General features: G+C 46.4%; 1 protein-coding gene across 23 annotated transcripts in view; it reads right to left on the reverse strand.

Moving 5' to 3' along the window:
* LOC113578995 (neurexin-1a-like) overlaps window positions 1-21,912 on the reverse strand; it is a 297,820-nt gene that overhangs the window by 161,124 nt on the left and 114,784 nt on the right. For 16 of the 23 annotated variants that reach the window (XR_014123871.1, XM_081714755.1, XM_081714752.1 and 13 more), the window contains 2 exons: window positions 2,335-2,636; window positions 739-762 (listed from right to left, as the gene is read on the reverse strand). Coding sequence is in view for 22 of the 23 variants with exons in the window: in XM_081714755.1 (XP_081570881.1) it covers window positions 739-762; window positions 2,335-2,636 (326 nt within the window). In the remaining variant the exon portion in view is untranslated. The remainder of the gene's footprint in view (window positions 1-738; window positions 763-2,334; window positions 2,637-21,912) is intronic. The other 7 variants (XM_081714756.1, XM_081714754.1, XM_081714753.1 and 4 more) reach the window with 1 other exon arrangement.

The following is a 21,912-nucleotide window of genomic DNA, read 5'->3' on the forward strand; positions in this document are numbered from 1 at the left end:
TTAGTAGACACAAAAATGGTGTTAGTAAGTTGTTAACTTGGTTAGTTTTCCTAGCAATTAGTAGTTTTAGTTGTTTGTTTTGTACTGAAAGAACTTAAAGGAGAGTAATGCCACAAGGGTTAGACTGAAAGCGCAAGCAATGGAAAGCACAACTGCAGTTTGCTTCTGGGAACCACTTATACAAGCTTGCTTTTCTTTTTGGTGCATGCACCCAAAAAGAAAGGGTGAGCAGAGAGGTGAAGGGCGGTGGAGGAAGCCATGGGACCGGGCTTGGGGATCGAAGTGGGAAAACAGCGGACACGGCCAGGCAGAGCGAGCGGGAGCAGGGGTGCGGGCGGGAGGCGGGGCGTTCCCATGCGCGTGCCGTGCAGACGGAATGGGGTCGGCGCTGACAGAGCCAAGGAGCATCAGGCCAGCGGGCCAGCAGAACCAGAGCTCGATGGCGAGAGGCTCGGGGCGACGATCCAGAAAGGGAGGTTCTGTGGAACGGACATGGATAGAGTGGTGGGAGGGGCTTAGAACAAAGAAAGGGGGAAGAACCAACCAATCTGATGAAGGGAAAAAAAAAATTAAAGGAGTGGAAGGAAAGTAAGCAGAGAAGTACCAACCGCAATTCCCCTCTCTTATTTTTTATTTTGGCTATGACGTCTACGATAAAAAGAAAGAAAGGAAATACACGGCAAACCCAAACTAAGAAACAATTAGAATGATATCTACCGAACAATGTAGTTTGTTTACCATAGCGTGTCCAATGCCTGAGTGCTTTGTGGAAAAGGGGGGAGAAAGCAAATTAAAACTGTGAACAGAACAACGACCGTTACTCAAAAAAGATATGAGGGCTGCTACCAAGGTTAGTACACCGTCCGTTACACGGTCTGGTTAGTAGAATGACACGTTCCATGGATGACGTTAGTTTTACACAGCATGTTAGTCACAGACAAAAAGTAGGGAGACAAAGGGGGAAAAAAAGGCAGACTAACGTTAATCTACAGCTGGAGCTAGTGCGGGTGTTTCTAACTGCCTCTAACCGCCTGTTTCTTGTCCAATGGTTGAGCGTGTTGCTTTTTGGAGTCTGATCTCTGTCTCATCATTGTGGAACTGGTGTACGTCAGGTGACTGATAAGACAGCAGGCCTAAAGAACATCGGTCGACCCTCTTTAACGAACGTCCACCATGGTGGCGCAGTTGGAAGCGTTTCTGCACAGTCCATCGGCTAGCTCGGAAGCCGGCCGTGTCGCTCGTGTTTCGGCGGCCTCCGAGGCTTGCTGATGAGGCTGTAGTGATGAACTTTAGGTTCACTTTATTGCAATGGAAACCATGGCCCTTAAACAGAATGGAGCAGTGTGGCCTGACTGTCTCCTGACTCACATGCGTTGAGAGTTCCCTATGACTTCATCAGTGCCTTTGGCCGATGAAATTTCATAATTAGTTTATTCGTTAATTGCGGATTAAAGTCTACTGTTATTTGAGCAAGGGCGTACTCTGTCCAGGACGGGACGTGACTTTGGAAACATGACCGCCGGTAGTATTATTTTAGAGTGTTTACTCCTTTGAATCGACTGCAAACTTGCTGTTCGTGCCTTTCAAAAATTCCATAGTTCCTTGATTTCCCCCAAAATAACCGATCCACTTATAAGCAAGCATACCGTCTAGCACAGTTGGCCCACCAGACAGTCCACTTTTTGCTCTGACCCAGCTCCCGCTACACCTGTGAGAGGTGTTCGGAGTTCTTAATAGTTGTGACAGAGTACGGCTGTATCCCTCTGAGCACTGGATCGAGGAGCACTTGTGCTACAAAGAGCTCCACGCTTGTGCAAGCAGCTCACCACCGTACGTTTCCTATACATCTTCCCGTCATATGGACGGCCTTTCTCCCCTCAGGTGGCTGTTTGTGGTGGCCGCCGTTGTTGCCGAGGATTAATCGTGTTCCGCGTCCTGTCGTGTTTGAGTGAAAACCCGGGCGTCACCGAACGCTGCACAGACAACGGTAGCAGACAGTGCTCTAAATCACTGCCCCAGCCGGCCATTATTGGACTTGCGGCTCATTTGAAGGGAGCAGCAAGGATCACACTGGACAGACGGCTTTGCTTCCTAAAGCTCCATGCAGCTAATGAACGAATGTGGCATTGGTGCCAATGTTCTGCACGGTATCAGGCGGCGCATCGCCCCCCTGAAGGTATGACCCTGCTCAAACATGCCTGCACCTCTAAATGCGCACTTCATGAAAGCAGGAGGGTGGAGGTTAAATGCATTTCTGCGTCTGCTTTGTGAATTGAGGAGAAATCTGACTGGCCTATCGACCGGATCAAGGCCAGAGCCCCCCTGCACTGTTACCTGACGGAGATTCCTCGTTACTTTGACATCATGCCAATCATTGTCATTAAATTTTCCATTGACTGGCTCCACGAGGGCTTCAAAGGCCCCCGAGCCCAAATTAATGACGAGCGAAACTGCCCCGTTTTTCAGCGCCAGGTTGACGTAGTCTGCCGATTTGCCCGTGTGCAGCATCAGGCCGTTCCTCTGCAGGGTCTTGAATGAGAGCGTGATCTCGTCGCTGCTGCTCTGGATCGGGTTCTGTGACAGGTCGTAGCAGAAGTACTCGGAGCCCTTGAAGGTCGCCACGTACTCCTCCTTTCCTGGAAGGGACAGAGAGAGGAGAGGTTAAGTCGCCTTTGCTTGGGGGGTTGGGAGGCAGGGAAGCGGAGGGAGGGGGAAACATTTTATTGAGGCGTAGTATGATCGCTCCGCTGGGGAGCTGCGTCCCCCGCATGTAAAGACGATGGTTTGCCCTTATCTATTGCAACTGGGGTTGAAATACAGACCGAACCGGCAGGTGGATACCGAATGCCACTGGTTGCTCTTAACAGCAAAGAGTACATCACTGAATGCAGATAGCGAGACAGAGCGAGAGAGAGAGTGTGACAGAGACACAGCATCACGCTCCTGGAATGTGCTTTGCTTTCATGCACAACAGCAACTTCCCTCTGAGTTCTTGTGCCTTGCTTTTCCATGTGTATTAGTAAGAGCAGCAAAGGGAACAGATAAATGAGGTTAAATCCAATTAACGCGATTTACCAGGCACCGTGGTTATTGATACCTTGACAGAATGGTTCATCTGCTCCATCTCTCCACCAATTCTTCCCTCTTCATATCTTCGCAGCCCCGCTGGTAATCGATAGCCCTAAAGAATGTGCCCCATTGGATATCTCCAAGAATTGACTGGGCTTGTTAGTGCCATAGAAACACGCATACCAAAGCACACAGTGTGCAGTTCTGGTGTGGATGGATTTCGATGGTCTGCTGTTGTTAAACACTGTTGTAATACACGGATGGACAGTATGCGGAAATAATCAGTGATCAGCACCCTTAATAAAAGATTTTGAGAATGTACTATATACAGTTGACATACTTCCTCTGACGTGAGAAATAAAAAGTTGTAATGCTAAAGTAGTAAAATATATATTCTGCAGCTCCATGTGCCTTCACCGCTGGAGGAAGATGATTTCGAGTACTGGGCGATGAATAAAAAGGATACTGCTGCTCTGCACTCCAAATTTAATTGCATTCCAAATATATCTTGTTCTTCTTATTTAGCCATTCCTAACATTTATGAATGAGGGGGTACAGGAACGTTCGCACACAAACTCAGTGATGGTACCACCTGGCTAAAAGCTCCAGAAGTAGGCAGGCTCAAAGGCGAGCTGGGTGAGAGTCCTCCTCCATCTGTAGGTCCCTTCAGAGCATGCAGTGCCATGACGAGGTGTTCCGCCCGCTAATCTCCCTTTAGAAAAGGGCAACGATGTCACTCATTCCTCTCCTCGTCGTCCCCGCCCCAGAAACATTCCCTAGGTTAGCTTCACCCATCCGAAATTACACGACCTAAAATGGCAACTGTATTCAAGCATAACAATTCTCATTTGCCTCTGACATTCATCTTAGAATGACCCGATATTTTACAGATTGGGTGAACACACACACAAAAAAAAAAGGTACACGTGGGATTCGAGGACTCTACCAAAAGGTGCGTTGTAGTCAAGTTTATCATCTTGCTATAACTCAAACGTTATCTTATCACATCCGTGAATATGGGCTACCATCTCCGGCAGCTGTGATGGTAGGTGGCATTTCACTGCGATTGGGCGAGAGGGATTTTTATCTTGGTTTGGAAAGGATTGTGCACGTATCGATCAGGAAGGGGATGGGTGTGCGTCTCTGGTTCGGGTGTGTCTGGATGTGAACGACAACGGCCAGGCCTGTCGGAAGCTCGAGTAGATAATCTGCTATGCTTGGCCACGTGTTCAGTGGTAGAATGTCCAACATGACAATTCGGTCATTATGGAGCGCAAAAAAGTAGTGACTAGCAGAAAAGGGATCAATCAGAAACTTGGGAAGCATTTACTTTATAGAGTTTCCATGGTGTCTACAGAAGGAACTACTGACATGAATATTTCTAATCAGTGTTAATACTTCCATTTTCTTCTTCTTTTTCTTATAAGTGGGGTAGAGAAGAGGTTCCACATTCGTGATATCAGTAACTTGGAGCATTCTGAGTGGTCTAAACCAGAGAAATCGGCTCCTCGAAAACATTCATTTTCTTGGGGACCAATGTGGCTTTGTTATACAGGCAGTTCAGTTTCTGTACTGCCATACGGATGAGATCATGCAAAACATTTCATACATCTGCAGCTGAATGAAGTGTGGGGTCCTGCTCTAGTCCTGCTTTTCTAATCCCCTTTTAGTTTGTAATTTGCTACCTAGAACAAATTTATCTTTTAAGTTTAAAAGATACGATGACAGCTCACAATAATTTTGCCTGATTTGATTTTTCAAATTCACCTACAACTTATTTCTTTATGTGCACGCTTAACAAAATGATTGAAATCTTATAACAGTTAAAGGCAAGCTGAAAATACAGCATAAATACTGGCCTGTTTGAAGAATATGAATACTCCAAGTACAGTTTGGTATATTAGAGGTGCCTTTTTTCTTTGCACTTGTAACAGACATACAGTTTAATGTCTCAGAGGTCTTTTGATTCTTTTTAAAAATCTAATAAAGTTGTCTGCTCTCCACACTTGTTTGAGAAACGACTTTTAGCCGTGCAGGAAATCACCTCTGTGGCACCTTACTCCTGAGTGCTGAGTGCTGGCTATAACGCAGGCTAAGGCTTGCTACCCTTTTGTCTGTTATGGTTCCCTTAGTCGAGTCTGCAGGTATTAAAAAGCAAAAGGAACAGAAACAGAGAGGGAGGGGAAGAAACCCTGTAAGCTATAAGGCTGCTATCACTACACACACTTTCACAGCTTTCTTCTTCTTTTCATCCTTGTTTGGCTGTTCTTACCTGGTGTTTACATTCAGTTCAAGGGCTTCTTGGAGACCACCTCTCCCTCGCATGCGTCTGAGAAAGCAAGGTGCAAACGCCGCTTTTCTGCAAGGCCGAACTCCATGAAAAGGTCAGGGGTTCACGGTGACTTAACGAGACGGAACCGCCTCGGCCCAAAGACCACCACGAAACCGTATGTTTCCGGGTTAAAAAGACACTGTTTAAATATTCTCCATCATTCTCCCATCAACCCGGCGAGTTTAGTACTGGATCTCGGCCCTGTTCGGATGACTGGCAGGCTATTAAAGCGAGAGCGTGCTAGTGTCAAGTCTTGCATTGTGACGGAAACTCTGTTTGCTGGAGAGCTGAATGCTTTAAAGAGCCTTTTATTAATGGCATCTTCAGTGCAACGGGAATTTGGCCATTGCGCACAAAACTGCTGAATGAATGAATGACTGAATGAATGAATGAATCGAACGCGTTTTGTAATGCATAACTGTAGTTTCAGAAGGACCAGGAATGCGAGCATAGTTACATGTGTGCTTATTTGAAGACTGGGACATAAGACGCACAATCCTCCTACACTCATTTTTTTATTCCCCTTTTGCAGACAAATGGCTACATTTTCCACACCCACACACACAGACACACACACACACACACACACACACACACACGTGTGCAATTCTAAATGAGTCATGCTAAGGGAAATAAGTCTGTGAGCTTCCCCTGAGGACAGTTTCATATGCATGCAAAGGTGTTACTACATTCCACTCTAATAATTTGCAATACCCTGTGACCTTCTGACAGAGACACACCATCAAGGACAATATAGCCAGGCTAACGAGCCACAGTGCTGGGTTACTTCAGCAGACCTCTGAAACCAGACTGTCCAGGTCACTGGAGAAGCCTGCACAGAGTGGAGAAGGGAAATACCTGTTTTGCTAAATGTAAGACATTGTTTTGGTATCTTATCTTTGCATCTCACAATGCTAACGGAAAGTATTTGACTTATAGTAATGCTGTCTGCTAATTCTTTTATAACTGGAGCATGGTGTCTCAAACAAAGCTATGGTCCACAAAGCTTTGTCCTTTGTCCTCTCATTCAACATTTCAGAGATTTTAGAAGCCAGGCATTTGATGACGATATGCATATGAAATATTTTAATTATAAATATTTTATTAGAAATAGTACCAATGCATCTCAGCTTAAGAACGTCTGAAGCCAAATCCAGTTACATTCATGCAGAACACTAGAAACCCCTACAAGTATGATCAGGCTTTCAATCCACATCAATGACATGATCTACATGACCTCATCTTCTCTCTAGATCTTCCCATAATTCTTTGTAATGAACACATTGAGGTCTCGCCTCACACAAATAAGACATGAAAACCAATTAGCAATAATTAAATTCAATGTGAGGGGTGAAACTCAGAAGCAACGGCCTTGTGTCCAGTGGTTTATCGTGCCAGTATGTAAACAAGAGAAGTAAACAAGAACTATGTGAACTATGTGTCGTGCACCGTGGACTCCTGAAAATGACCACCCACTGACCAGTAATAAACCAGTAAACCATTAAACCAAGAAAGCATTAAACTGCCCAGTTTACTGTGCAGCAGTGAAATCCACATGAGGATAAACTCAAGCTTGGTCCACCTTTACCTGAGCACAGCTGCATTTGGGGGAATCGTCACTCCTATTCCCAGCCTGGCTTGTATCTGTGTTGCTAGTCATGACATGAAAGCATAGCGCTGGCGTCCCCGAGCGTCCCTACAGCAGGTCCAGCAGCAGCGTCGATATGATGGGGCCGAGGAGAGGGATATCTGCGCCAGGCAGCCAGATCACGTGGCTCTGCACAGTGCCATGCTTTAACTGGCAGTCTGTCTGGCACTCTCTCTGGCTGGAGGTCAGGTATGCTCTCTGAAGGCTCGGCTCCCCCGAGGTGTCGCATTCCCAGCAGGGAGGGTAGAGCCGTGTGGGGTGGGGATGGGGGGTGGCGTAGCGAGACATAATTCAGGTATTCATCACCGAAGAAACTTGAGGAGAAGAGGGAAAAAAAAGGATGCTCACACTGAAATGTTAATGAAAAATGCTAAAATTTCCAATTGTTTGAAGAACATGGAGCAGGTTCGTGTCGACTCGTTCGAAAAGGAGTCACAGGACTGATGAAATGTGAGAACAGTGGGGGAGAATATGGGCTCGGGGCCCGAGTTCCCCAAATCATCATACTTTAAAAGATTCTCATAAAGTTATACCTGCTCCTCATAAACGGATGCCAGGGGATCCATCAGCCTGCATGGCTTCGTCTGAATATTACAGCCAGATGTGTTAGTTAACCCTAATTTAACACAACTGCTTTCAATACTCAGGCATCCCTCCTCGATGAGGTCTTTCTAGTGTGTTGGATCAGAGTTGGACCAAGGTCACGGCAGCTGATGACCAACAACAGGGATGTGCCCCAGTACCATAAAACCTCTGACTAAAAGACGCATGGTTTTAGAATGTTTTTAATTTTTATTTGGGATGATGATTTCAACTTTGCACTGTCTCTCTCCCCCTCAACAATACACCCCGGACAGGTTTAAGTGCAGAGGACATACCGTGAGTAATCAGTACATACTTAAAGCCTTTACCCACATTCACTCTCCAAACCACAACACGCCACAATGTCCAAGACACAAATCTAGTGTGACACTTCAAGAGCAAGGTCAGGGACATCGAGTAGGGGACATCGAGATACATTGCCTAAAAAGAAGCTCCCAACCGTGGCTTAGGTATTGCTCTCCCATTTGTATTGCAGCACAAGGCAGGGAATGTTGGGACACTCTGTCAAGGACCAGGACCGTCTTCTCAAAAACTGAAGCCAGACCTGGCCTGGTGGAGATCTCTTGCATGTGCTAACTAGGGAAATGGGCATGTCACAGTGGAAGTAACAAAGTAGTTGATAATAACGAGCATAACGAGCTTTTATTATGAGGAGAGTCTGTATTGACGGCCCTCTCCCCCGCCAGCTCTGGCAAAAGGCCTCGCCAGGCAGGGATATCGCTTCCCCGGCTTCTCTCCATCGCTCTGATGAAGTTAAAAAATAACGGACGAAGCGCTGCAGACCCACACAGCCGCGTGAAGGCCGGTACCCAGCCGGCTCAACCGGAAACTCTCTCATCCTTACTTTGCATTTAACCCAGTAACAGTTGTTATACACATTTAACAGCTAAGTAATTGCCGCTGTACACATATAATAGCTAAAAGCTATTTACCCTACATGGACCACGATTTAACCTGTAAGGCCACCTGCATTATAAAGACTGGCAGAATTGTTTGTGAAGTGTTTTAGGGTCTGCGCGTATAGATGGAGGGCGATAGGACAACGTTCTGAACAAAGATTGCTCTGAATGAGCCATCGTATACCAGGTGAGGCCCATAAACTCTTCCTGCCTTTTTCTCGTGTTTGTAACATTATGTCCAACACAAGGTTTGCGCCAAGACAACGGGAGTAACTTTGCAAACCGTGACGAGATGCCAGTGGTGACGGTGGAAGTGGAGGATGCCAGTACTCAAATTCAGCGCTGTGGAATTCGGCCCGACGATCTCCTCGTGACCAACGTGCTCCGTGTCAGCGCGACCTCTGAAAAGCCAAGCGCATGCACAAGCGCGCGAGCGTGCACACCGTGGCAATATCCATTCCGAAACTGGTTCGGGCCCCCCTCGAGAAATCACTAGAGTGCATCCATGGCCATTCTGGCCAATGTGGAGTAAGAGGCATCTTCTGTAGCTCATCCACATCTCCAGCACAGATGCGGCGCAATTAGAGGAAACGTAAAAGAAACATTAACCTCTAAAACGCAGACACAGCCACTCCATTCGCTTGCTCACAATAGCTTTAACCCAGACCACATTATTACACTAGTGTGGGGGGCTTTTTGTTGTGTGCTTGGGTGACGACATTTCACAGATGTCTTCTGAGGAAAAGCTATAAGCATTGCATACAGGCTACACAATGACTACATACAGGCTACACAATGTGTGCATCTGGGCTACACAATAATTGCATCTAGGCTAAACAATGTGTGCATCTAGGCTACACAATGACTGCATCTAGGTTACACAATGATTACATCAAAGATATCTGGCAAATGTTTTGGTTCAGTATTGTCTTGCAACAATAACCTCTCATGCTTTTTTATTGGGAACAGGGCATTAGATATTACACAACTACTACTGATAAAACTGAGGACACTGTTAAAAATACTGATTTACAGAACATTCTGGAATTGAAAGCACATTCTGTCTGCTCATACTGCTGTTTCCTTGACTGTGTTCTGTCGACGACCACGCGCTCTGCTATTTATGCATCTGTACACTTTCGTATTCCAAACAGGGACCAGCGTGACACTTTGCTGTTTCTGGGGCGGAGGTGTACGGTCCCCCCTCAGGTGGCGTGGCGTTCGGATCTAATCGAGATCTGTCTTGGAATATTAACCTCTCTCGGCTCTGGGAACGCACTCCCAGCCCACGATCGTCCGCACGTGCTCCGGAGCGCGCCGCGTTCCCTCCCAACCTGCCGAGATCTGGGAATGTTTACAGCCTGTGTCAGGATGTCCATGCCCTACATTTGAAATGCTTTATTTAGGCTGATTGAACGCTGGAACTCAGTTTGTTTCACGTGTTGCCCACTGATTCTCAATCCAACCTCTCCACAGTGCTCACCATACACTGAAACAGCAATTTCCCTCTGAAGAAAAGAAGTTGAACGCCTTGTTTAGTCAAAAGCGTAGCATCTGCAATTTTGCTGGGAACATGGATTGATTTCTTTTCCCCATATAAACAAACTTTTGCATATTTAAGGAGGCGCAGCTAATTCAAACGCCATGCTGTGATTAGGTCAAAAGAGATGAGCAATTCTTGGACATCATTTTGAAATATATACTGGGAGAACAAGGCTCACGTAGAGGTGGTATGAAACATGAACTCTAAAAATACCCGACCTCTACCCAGATCACTAATGTCATCTCGGGGTGTGGGAAGAAGTCTTGATATTGCCAGCGCTTCTTAACATTAAATTACTATTCATTCAGCCAACTTCAATATTAAATTAGCATTCATTCAATATGTTTTAGGATTAAACCCCTTCATAATTTTCTTTCACAGCATGCTATAGGTGAGGCTAAATAAGCCAATATGGGAAGCACAGATATTTAAACGGAAGATTGTGTGAGCGGGTCCTGCAGTGTGTGTCGAGCTTTAGAGTGTCAGCATTTAACTCATATCAGCGTGTTCGGAATTGCACTGATCACTGATCAGCTGTGTCTGTGCTCCGGGTCTCCCTGACAAACTACAGAATTCAAAGGAGCCATGTGCTGGTGAGAGAGAGAGAGAGAGAGAGAGAGAGAGAGAGGGGGACAGAGAGAGAGAGAGAGAGAGTGAGAGAGAGAGGGGGACAGAGAGAGAGAGAGAGAGAGAGAGAGAGAGAGAGAGAGAGAGAGAAGGGCGAGAAAGATGGGGGGGGGGGGTCTTGTAGCCATCACACGGCCTGCCCTTTCACATAACATGGACCTTTACTCCAGTTAAAACGGAATGTTTAATATGTGGCGTGAGAAGTGCCGATGCTCCTGGAGACACAAAGTCGAAAGTCTCGGAACATCAAAAGGCTAAAGACGTGCCTAACCTTCCAGCTCTAACGAGGGTGGAAGGGAAAACAGCCCCGAGGAGCTACAGCGCCTTCGACTTCCTGCTGGCCCCAGCCACCCTTCCCCTCGCCAAGCTTCCGGCAGATCTACGGCGTGAACCTTATTTACGGCGCGTTTGCGCCGCGGAGACTGGATCTCCCACTTGCGCGGCCCGCGGTGACAAAAGAGCGCGGCCTGTCAGGTAGAGCTGCTGACCTTAGAGCAGGAAATCACTCACGGCGTCGCGTTACCGCTTCCACCGCGTTATGTCGATGTCGGCGTTTCAACTCAAGGTCGTTTTATAATGGCGTGCCCGCTGTCAGGGTGTTCAGAATGATGGCAGCTGAAAAGGGAGCACCTGTGTGCTCGTGCGTGTGCGCACAGATATAGGGTCACAGCTGAAGTGTGTTGACGGCTATAGAAATCAAGGCCGGACGCCTGTCTGTGTCCCGTATTTTATTGTATTTAGAGAAGGACTAAATAAAAAAAACAGCCAGGCAACCCGGGGGGGGGGGGGGGGGGGGGGGGTTATAAAAATGAATGCGCATTTTGTCCCCGTCTATTCTGAAGCAGTGAAACACTGAGTCACTTTAGAACCGGCGCCTACACTGTTTTCTGCACACGTTGCCGTGAGCCGAGCAAGCGTGGCGACGGACGGGCAGAGAGGGTGTGGCCTCGCCGTGCCTGCGCTCGTTACGGTGAGCCCTTTGAGTGTACTCCAGCGGCGATGCACGCAGCTGCTGTCTGCGGTCTGCACATAACAGGCAAGCCAGTTATTTCCCATTGCTAGCTGCTGCTGGACACACTGGTCACAGAGCCACCACGGCAGCTATGCGCACGAGCGTGTTACGTTACGGCTGCAGCGTGAGCTTGTTTCAGAGTGCAGAATCAGGAAACAACCGCTAGCACTGCAGAGAGCGTTTCTTATATGTGACACTGGTAGGAAATGTGTGCCACGGTAGGACAAACTCGGTATCTTTCATGAAAACGTGGCGTGCAGTTTGTCACTGTTTACTGCTGATGAGATATTTGACATCCCAACTTTTAGCCATTGGGCGCGGGAACCCGTGCACGCTCGTTTGCGGAGCCGGCTTACCCGTCCCGCCGCGATCATTTCCTCCACACTCACGTCGGAGCGACAAATGCGGCGAGGAGGCTGGAGCCTGCTCCACCTAAGGAGATTAAGTTCTTTCAGGACACAGATGAGCAGACAGGCTACATGACAGGGGAGGTTCTCCTCTCGCCTGCCTTCCCGCTCTGGAGAACCCTGTCGGGAAACCGTGCCAAATTCCCATGTCGCCGAGGAATGATTGGCGATTGGTTGCCTCCAACTTTGGTGACGGTGCTTGGAAAAAATGGGCTGCCAGAAGGCAAAGAACGACATCGCTGGTCCAGGACGAGATTATAGACGTCAGTATTAAAGAATAGCGCATTTCACTGGCTTGCCCATCCTCCGGCTTCTGTCTACACTGGCTGTGTGGACCAGGACCAGGGTCTCTGTGTGACGCTAGTTCCCGAAGCCGATTTCCCTTTGCAACAGATTGGTCATGGATTTAGACCCAAATCATAGTTTTCAATCAGAAATGTGTAAATTTGCAGTTGGTTGGGTGCTTGAGTGAACAGAAACACTTGCTAATATGTACTTTGTTAACTGCATATCTTTGCATTACATTGAGCAATGCCAAGAGTTGCTCATTTGTATTAGATAAATAACAGATAATAGATTACAATCATCTAGGAGTTATTAAAATGACAGGACCCTTTATTGCTCGAAGGAACCATCTGTTGGTGATTCTTGGTGACATAACCTCCATGTTACCTCTTACATGGGACGGGACATGTCAGTTCATTTGCATATTCAGAAGTTAAAAAGTCTTCTAGTGTCATTTGTTCTGCACCGTTCCTTGCCCCACCCATTCGCTTGTCTACAGTGACCTTGGGAAAGCAAGCTTTCAGTCACCGTGTGCCCCCGTAGCTCAGCCGGTACAGCCAGGCGCCGGCAGCATCAAGGTCACGGCTTTGTTTTGCAGGGAGCGCGAATGCTGATAAGCAGCACGGCGTGGTTCACTTCTGCGTGTCGCTCTGGATAAGAGCATCTGCCAGACGTTGCAAACGCAAATGGAGCTGTACAGATCTCGGAGCACGCCTGGCCCCTCGAAGAGGAGGGTTCTCCTTTTGGGAAGTTACGCGCCACGCACAAGCACTAATACGCTCGCGCTATTAATAATGAGTTAAAGTCAGTGGTCAGTTTGCATTATGCAAATGAGATGGTGATAACTTCCCCCCATTGGTTTTAATCGGTTCTTAACTACACTACTATTTTGGTGTAAAGCGTCCCGTTAATTGCAGTGCTTTCTTAACAGTTTTTACTGGAGGCTGCAACGTGCGTTGTTACGGTGTGAAGTCTCTGCTCATCCTGCCATAATGGAGTGTAACCAGCGCAACACGATGGCGGTGCCCATTACCAAAACAGAGGGGCTATTAAAATGCAGGCTTTTTTTAATATGTAAAATCCTCCACATGCAGGAACCAAAGGTCACTAAGAGACAACCGGTGTCTCTGCGTGACAGACAGGGGGAAGCAGAGAGACTGAAGATAAGAAGAGACGGTGGCAAGATGTATTGAGAAATACATCCATAGTGACAGGTAGAAAGTAAGTAAGCGTGCGGTGTCAAACATTACATTGTGGAGAAGTCCCTTTCCAGCACTTTCCAGATTCTGCACCCCGGGTGTCAAAACCTTCTACCTAGTGTAGGCATCAAGCCACCTGCCATGGAAAACGCAACTGTTTGTGCCATATGCCGGAAGGTTCTGCCAAGCAGTCTCTCACTGACACAATCTATCTCTCTCTCTCTCTCTCTCTCTCTCTCTGGGAGCATGGAGCAGAGCTCATTAAGACCATCAGGGCAGGTTGTCAGATCTCTCTCTCTCTCTCTCTCTCTCTCTCGCTTGCATGCACGCACGCACACAGGAGGCGGCCTAAGGCCTTGTTTGTCCCTCAAAAACAGTACACAGAGATTTGGGTCACTTTGTAATTGTTATAATAGTGAAGCTGTCGGCTCCAGAAGCCACACACACGTGCCCACATGCACACACACTCCCTGTCACGCACACACGGACACACACATAACTTGATAACAACCTTCCTTGTTTGTACTTATATCGGACTGCATGTGAACCTTCTGTAATTAACCACATGAAATGCAATACCAGACATTCTAACACACACACACACACACACCTCACTGAATATTCTTAAGAATGTTCTTGATTTAGCCAAGAACTACTGAAACAAAAATAAAGACAAATCAAGATCGAGTCAGATCCCACCATTTTGAAAACTCTTATACAAGCCACAGGATTCATAGGTGGGAAACACTGTCTTGGTATCTCACGCAGGCAGACAAAGCGACAGTCAGAGAGCTATAGGGACACCTGACATAGTCCCTCCCTTTCTCTTCCTTTCTTTAAGGTTAATACAGCTAAATGTGATGCCAACGCAGACGCTCAGACAGGACACTTGGCTTGCCCTTGAGATTCAAAGTTTTTTGATTCTCTGTTTACGGGAATTTCAAAGGTTCTGCTTCCTCTTTCTTTTTCTTTCTCACTCGCTCCCCCAGCTCCTGGGAGCGTTCAATAAACTGCTCGTCATTACGGCTCCCAGCCCCCACGCTCTCCTTGTTGGGCCCTGGCTCTGTGGCGCGGGCCCCGGCCAGGCTGGACCTCCCCCTGTCCGACGGCAGGAGGGTTTGAGCTTTGAACGCCGGGCTGACTGGGGCAAGACTGTGTGGAGGCAGCGGCGAGTTTCCCCGCACGATAATCGATAGCCCCAAGCGACGTGTGGACATGCAGGCCCTGCTCAGAGACCCGAGGTCCCGTCGCGTCCCGCGCTTGCGCTGTTTAAAGGGGCCGTTCATTTTGCGTGGGTCGCCCTGTCACCCTGCGACGCTGACGTTTGTTAGCGTTTGGAGTTTGCCAGCGCTCTGTTTCTGAGAATACCCTGCGTCCACACACTGGACAGTTCGCAAGCATTTCTGTAGTCCCATCAGTGATGATTAGACATGCTCGTCTGAGCTCATTTTGGGGGAGAATATGAGCTTCATACAACTACACCTACAACTACATGCATTTGTCCACGATCTCAGAGTAGGAAATTCCTCCTCATAAACATTAATAAGAGCAATTCAGTAGCTCATGCTTCCAAACACAAGTGTTTTTGGACGGGTTTGGAGCAAACGAGAGCATGTGAGAGTCCCGTGGCCAAGTGTCCTCTCGTCACGTGGAAATTTTTAGCTATCCTGCTCTGTGTTCCTCTCCTGTTCCTCCCCCAACCTCCTGATTTGGCTCCTCCAGCGTTCACTGCAGCAGACGATTATTCCATGAGTGGAGTCGGATGTTTCGGAAACTAAAGCCAAAGCTCTACAGGTGGGAGAGAGCCGTGACCTTGACTGCTCTATCAGGTTATTAAATTAGTAATCCTCTCTCGTAAATTGCAACCCAGGTTTTTATTGTGTCTGCTGTTGTAGCGTACAGTGGAACTGAATGTACCGTCTTACCACACGGAAAAGTATTCCAGGCTGGGACCTGGAGGAAAGACCTAAGATAAATAATGTATCCAGATTCGGAGACCAGCCCTCACTGAACGCAATCCTACATTTTTGGCCTCCTAGCAAGAATGAAACCTCCCGTTTTCTCAGGAGCAAAACAACATGGGATAATTCTCTTCATTGTGGACACCCGACTCTACCTAAGGCAACTTCCCACAGATGTGGAGCGAAGAGGTGTTAAAGGACATTGACAGTGTGTGGGACACACAGGAGCCCTGGCATAAGAGACCCACTGGGAACCGAGGGTAATGGGGCTGGGAGGTGGTGATGGTAGGAATCAGGGCGGCATGTGGCAGAGAGATTAGGTCGGAATCCCCACAGCGCACGAATGCCGACGAATCCGACCTGAAGCCATAATTTTGCTTCATCATCCTGGAGACTTGATTGTAAGAGGGCGGCATCTCTCGGACGTGTCACCACATTCCATCCTGGAAACAGGCAGCCCATTTTGGGAAGAAGAAGAGCCGTGAATGTAAATTGGCCATTTTCTTCTACTGTGCAATAATTCGTGGGTGAACAGTACTGAGGAAACTTACTGCATTTAATTTCACAGTGAAACAACACTGGATCCAGGCATTAATGTGGCACCAACAGGAATCAATACTAATTGCTTCAGAGTGTGGCCTGAACTACACCACTGTTAACTCCCTATACACACACACACACACACACACACACACCCAGGGTTCCCCAGTTAACCCTAGTTAACACTGTCATTTTTACTGCCTTGCTGTCCGTTAGTGGGTTAGGCCACATGTGCCCCATGCGCACAGTGTAAAGTGCTCTGGGAAGAGAACAACTACCTTTTTCTTACTGGAGACCCAGTTCATTCAAATATACATCCCATGGACCTTAAAGGGAGATTTATGACTAACGAGAGAACGGCTCTACCCTCTTTTAATTATGCATATTCTATGCAGATCTCCAGCGACTGGCTGATCTCCAGTTTGTCCCTGCGAGTGCAGAAATGAAACACACAGTGCTGTGTGCAGTACAAACCCATTGCAGCCTGAGCAGCAGCGTCACAAACACGCCCTGTAATCTGTCCAAAAACCGCCCCAAAGACAAAACCCCAAGGGTAGTTAAACTTGGGAATTAAATACACCAGAATGCAAATAAATATCAAAGTACCCATGCTGACATTCATTATGGCAAACAGTCAATAAAGGGGTTGACATCTATATTGCTCTTAAAAAAATGTTATTAGTTTCCCACTCCAACATAATGCCCAATACCCCCCCCGCCACCGCCCACTCGGATATGGTATGTTATTTGTGACCATAATGTCATAAAACTGAGAACAGCCTAAGACCTAAGGACAAACGCCCAAGACCCAAGGACAATAAACTTTAATTGAAAATTTTAACTGAAAGGAAAATAATGGGGGCACCCCACAGACCGTAGCACCTGTGCCCAGTCAGTCCGTCTCGGACCAAGTGCAGGCTCAAATGCATAGTTTCTCCACTCTAACTGCCACAGAGCTCACCCTCTCGTGTGTCAAATGGACAGTAGCCAGTAAATGGACTCGCTGGGGCCAGAGGTGAAGCAACAACTAATACATTATTATCCAACAGGTTCACCACGGCGGGTTTAGGCCTACAGAACACAAAAATAATTCAGTGTCGGCTTGAGCCACTGTGTGAGGGAGACACTCTGGTCTTTATACGGGTTTGACTGTAACAGCTTCCTTTTTCATATGTTCCTTTTTTTAAAAGTCTTTCACATGAAGGGACCGCACATGGGATGATAAATTAATATTCCTGTGACTCGACCATCGGAAGAACAGGAATTCCAAGGGCCCTCCTTGGGCTGTGGCTTTCCTGCAGTTTCGCTCCAACCCAATCCCAATGGCTAATCCGGCTGACTGGTGCTTTATGAGTGCTGTAATTGGATGAGTCAGGATACAGGACATGTCTACAGGACATGTGAGGTGCCTTAGAGAGTCTTGCCGCAGGACATAACATCACAGTGAAACACAAATTTCCTTTCAAGGTTAGTAGTAGATTTTGATGTGACAAGAAATGTATTATCATTTTATAAAATCAATGCGGCCTGTGGACAGAAAGATTAATGCAGGTTTTTTATTTCAACGAGTGTAGTCCACGCAATGGTATAGAATGCTGTGTTTTGTATTTCATCCTGTGCTTAGAAATGCAGCTGTTTATGGGAAAGCAATAACAAATATGTATCACATTTCATTATTTCTGGCTGCAATAACTGTATTTGCACTGTGAACAAATATGACACAGGACACAAACACACACACACAGACACACACACACACACACACACACACACACACACACACACACACACACACACACACACACACACACAGGCAGAATGCTTGAGGAATCCATCTGGCTAGACCTACATAGTTGATTGTTATACATCAGGTCATCATGACAGTGACATTCCCTTACTAACATTAAAGGACACTTTTTTTTAAAGTAACTCAATAAGGCCATATACACACCGTGGTCTGTCAACACCACCAGGTAGCAGCTCAATTTAAAAATAACAGCCCAAATTTATTGTTTGTGGCATTTGTTCCCATCCATATTGTTTCTGGTTATGTTATGCTGTGTTTCCTGTGTAGATCTTGGGGTTGTGTTTCCTCTAGTTATAACACAGACAATCAGATGTCACCTACATCGTAAAAGAGCCAGACATTAATATCTGGTAAATAATCTGAAGAAAATAATCTAAAAACAAATGATTTGTCATCATCTGGACTTTCTTTTTATACAATGAAACCAAATAGAGAGAGCACCGATCCTATATCACGTATTGGAATTGGGCTGATCCAGCAAGAACTCTGGATCAGATATTGGTGAAGAAATTTTAAAGACATTTTTAAGATTTATCAGGTCATATGATAACACCTGGGCTAGTCTGAGCATAGTCTATTAACCACTGTAGAGCTGTGTCTAGACTGTATATATTTCCACATATTATTTGTGTGTATATAAAAAAGACTCTATGTGAGGAGACTCTATGTGAGTAACTGCAATGTACTGTAGTAAGAGAATATTATTCAAAACTGTTTTCACTATAGTGTGTAAAACTGTACTTCACTATAATTGTGTGTGTGTGTGTGTGTGTGTGTATGTGTATACATACATAATTGCACATATATACACACACAATTGTAATGAAGTATACTTGCACATACATATACATATACATATATATATATATATATATATATATATATATATATATGTGTGTGTGTGTGTGTGTGTGTGTGTGTGTGTGTGTGTGTGTGTGTGTACAAATCTCTCATATAAGCTGAAATCATATACGTCTCTCTTATAAGCTGAAATGAGATACGCTCACTGTGTTTTCTGTGCTAATTACCTGAGCTATATTGTACTTCACAAAGGGGAGACCTCTGTCAAACTGACAGCCATAAACAGTACTTTCAGGCTTTTGGGCAACAAGCCCAAAGTAGCCGATTTCAGAAAAAAGCCCTAAAGCAAAGAGTGGGAGGTAATGAGATCTGAGCACTCAGCAAATCTCTCTCTCTTCCTTTATTGATCCCACCAAATCTTATGTCCAACTCATCCTTGGTAGAGTTACCGCAGGTCGGAAAAGCCACATGATGTGTCCTCTAGCAGTGGGGCACACACGTGTGCAAACACAGACACGCACACACGCATCGTTCGCTCGGGAACAGCCACCGCAGGCAGACGCGGTCTGGGCTCCCTACGCCAGTACCAGCAAGTTTCCTTTCTCCCCTGTGCACAGCAGACACAGTCTTTAGCACTGACCAGCCACAGTGGCATCTGTGGAAACATGCGCGTACTTTATCATGAAATCACGATGCAGTCGTTTGAACCAATGTCACTTGCTCAAGAACACAGGCACACACACACACCTGGTCACACCTGCCACATCCTCAGTTCCAGGCACCTCCTGCAAGCCTGTGACAATTTTTGAAGGGCTGCAGGATATGGCTAACACACTCATTTTGCACTTCCTCCAACTTGCACTGCAGGAGAGTTTATCACACACACACACCCACCCCACACCCCTCGCCCCACCCGCCTCTTTTGTGGCGAGATCCTTGTGTCTGTCTGCTCTTACTCTGAGAGGTTTGTGAGTCAGAAGATTTTTCTATTTTTGCACAGGGTCCCACTCTTTGACGACACACAGTTACATACTGGCGGGGCATTAATAGCCTCAGAGTACAGGGACTTGCACGTGGCATGGAAATTAGCAACCTAGACAACATGAAGGTTGTTCAGGAGGCCGTTCTGGGGGTCTGGCGAGGCCCAGGTGATTTCATCGATGAACAAAACAAAACCGTGGAAGGGAAGTTAGCCAGACAAACAGCGCAGGCCCCATTCTGCTCCCGACACAGTGATAAACACAACTGGCTACAATCACAGCAGAAACGGCAGAGACGGATGTAAGTGGTTGGAGGTTTAAAGCTCTAGGAAGTGTTATCTGTAATCTAAAGGACTATTTACAACTTTTTTTGAACATTGGCGTGTCAACAATCGACTGATCCTTATCTCTCCGAGAAGGGAGGTGAAGCCCTTGATACCCACAGCTGGGGGTGCAGTTCTTTAACGCCTGCAGCTGGTTCCCAGGAATTCAAACAGACATAAAATATGTTTGCATATTTTGAGATGTTTTACTTCCATGTTTGGTGACAAGGTTTGTGCTGAGCAGTGCAGTGATGCGCTTGGGTGCACACTGGATCATCTGATCAAATGTGCAGATCAGAGTGTGACACTGATCTTAAGCCTCTGGGAAAAACCACATATTCAAAAGATCTGCAAAAATCATACACAATGATGACTTTATGTGGTACTCATGAAAAAAAACCATTTTTTTTACATGCTTATGGCCTACAATATTTTTTGATATTTGCACACACTTACAACCTTATATTTGGTATTTTATAAACCCATCAGCCACTGACAGGTGAAGTGAATAACAATGATTATCTTGTTATAATGGCACCTGTCAAAGGGGAGGAATACATTAGACAGAAAGTGCGTTCTTGAAGCTGATGTGAGGAAAGCAGTAAGAGTGGGCGTGTTTAACCTGAGCGACTTTTACAAGGGGCCATGCTGTGATGGCTACACGACCAAAACCTGGCACCTCCAGGGGTCACAGGAGTCCAACGGTCATGGATTCACATGTGGAGTGAAGGCTAACCCGTCTTGTCACAGCAGAGCTACTCTAACACGAAGAGATAAAAAAGGTTAATCCTTGCCATGAGAGAAAGGTGTCAGAACACAAAGTCCACAGGTAGCACCTACAACGGGCACATGAGCATAAAGTCTCGACCATGGAGCAATGGAAGAACATGGCTTGGTCTGATTAATCCCGTTTCCTGACACCATGTGAACACCACGTGCGTCGTTTACCGAGGGAAGGGATGCACTGCGGCAAGAAGGCGGAGGCAGCGTGATGCTGCGGGCAGTGTGCGTCTGGGAAACACAGGATCCATGTGGATGCCATCTTAAAATGTACCACTTCCTTAAACATTGTCGCGGACCGAAGGCGTCCTTTGAGGCAGCGGTATTCCCTGATGGCGGTCACCTCCTCACAAGTTACAGGACTTCGAGGATCTTGATACCAAGACCTTCTGAGGTCTTGTGGCATCCATGCCTCGATGGGTCAGGTCTAGTCAGCAGATCTGAGGATCTGTGGAGGACCTACATCATAATCATGCAGGTGGATTTAATATCACGGCCAATCTGTGTAAATACAACATTTTATGTATGTTAAAGAACTATTATAATTTTAGTAAGAAGCATGATTGTTCTACATCACATAATATATTATGATAACATGTATATCATGTATGACTCAAACCATTTAACAGACCTTTTGAATATGGGAATGCTTTTTAGATGCTATATTTCTAGTCATTACGATCCACTGTTACTCTTCAGTGCCCTGTTTGATGTCATCTTTCCAAGTGCCATTACTTAAATTCCTGGGAAAGAGCTCATCAGTAATCATCTGACCTCATATGGGCGATCCGACTTGGTGATGAGAGAAGACGGGGCTTCAAACAGCTTGGAGGGGCCGGAGATTTGGACACAAGCCCTCCTTCTCTCGCGACTGGTGGTCCGCCCTGTGCCATCCTACCCAGACTCTGCATCATTTCTGGGTATGTTGCCTTCCTTTTGCTTGTCATTTGGTTTTCTACTAGCTGAAGTTCCATTTTATAGGGACTAATTATTGTCGATACAAGTTTTCAGTGAAACCTCCTAGGTCCACTGTGTATAATTACCATCCATTTATAAAGCCTCACTCCTTGTATTGACTAAACATTTATAACAGTAA

Source organism: Electrophorus electricus, chromosome 5 (assembly GCF_041902795.1).
Source record: "Electrophorus electricus isolate QZ-2024a chromosome 5, ASM4190279v1, whole genome shotgun sequence".
Lineage (NCBI taxonomy): Eukaryota > Metazoa > Chordata > Actinopteri > Gymnotiformes > Gymnotidae > Electrophorus > Electrophorus electricus.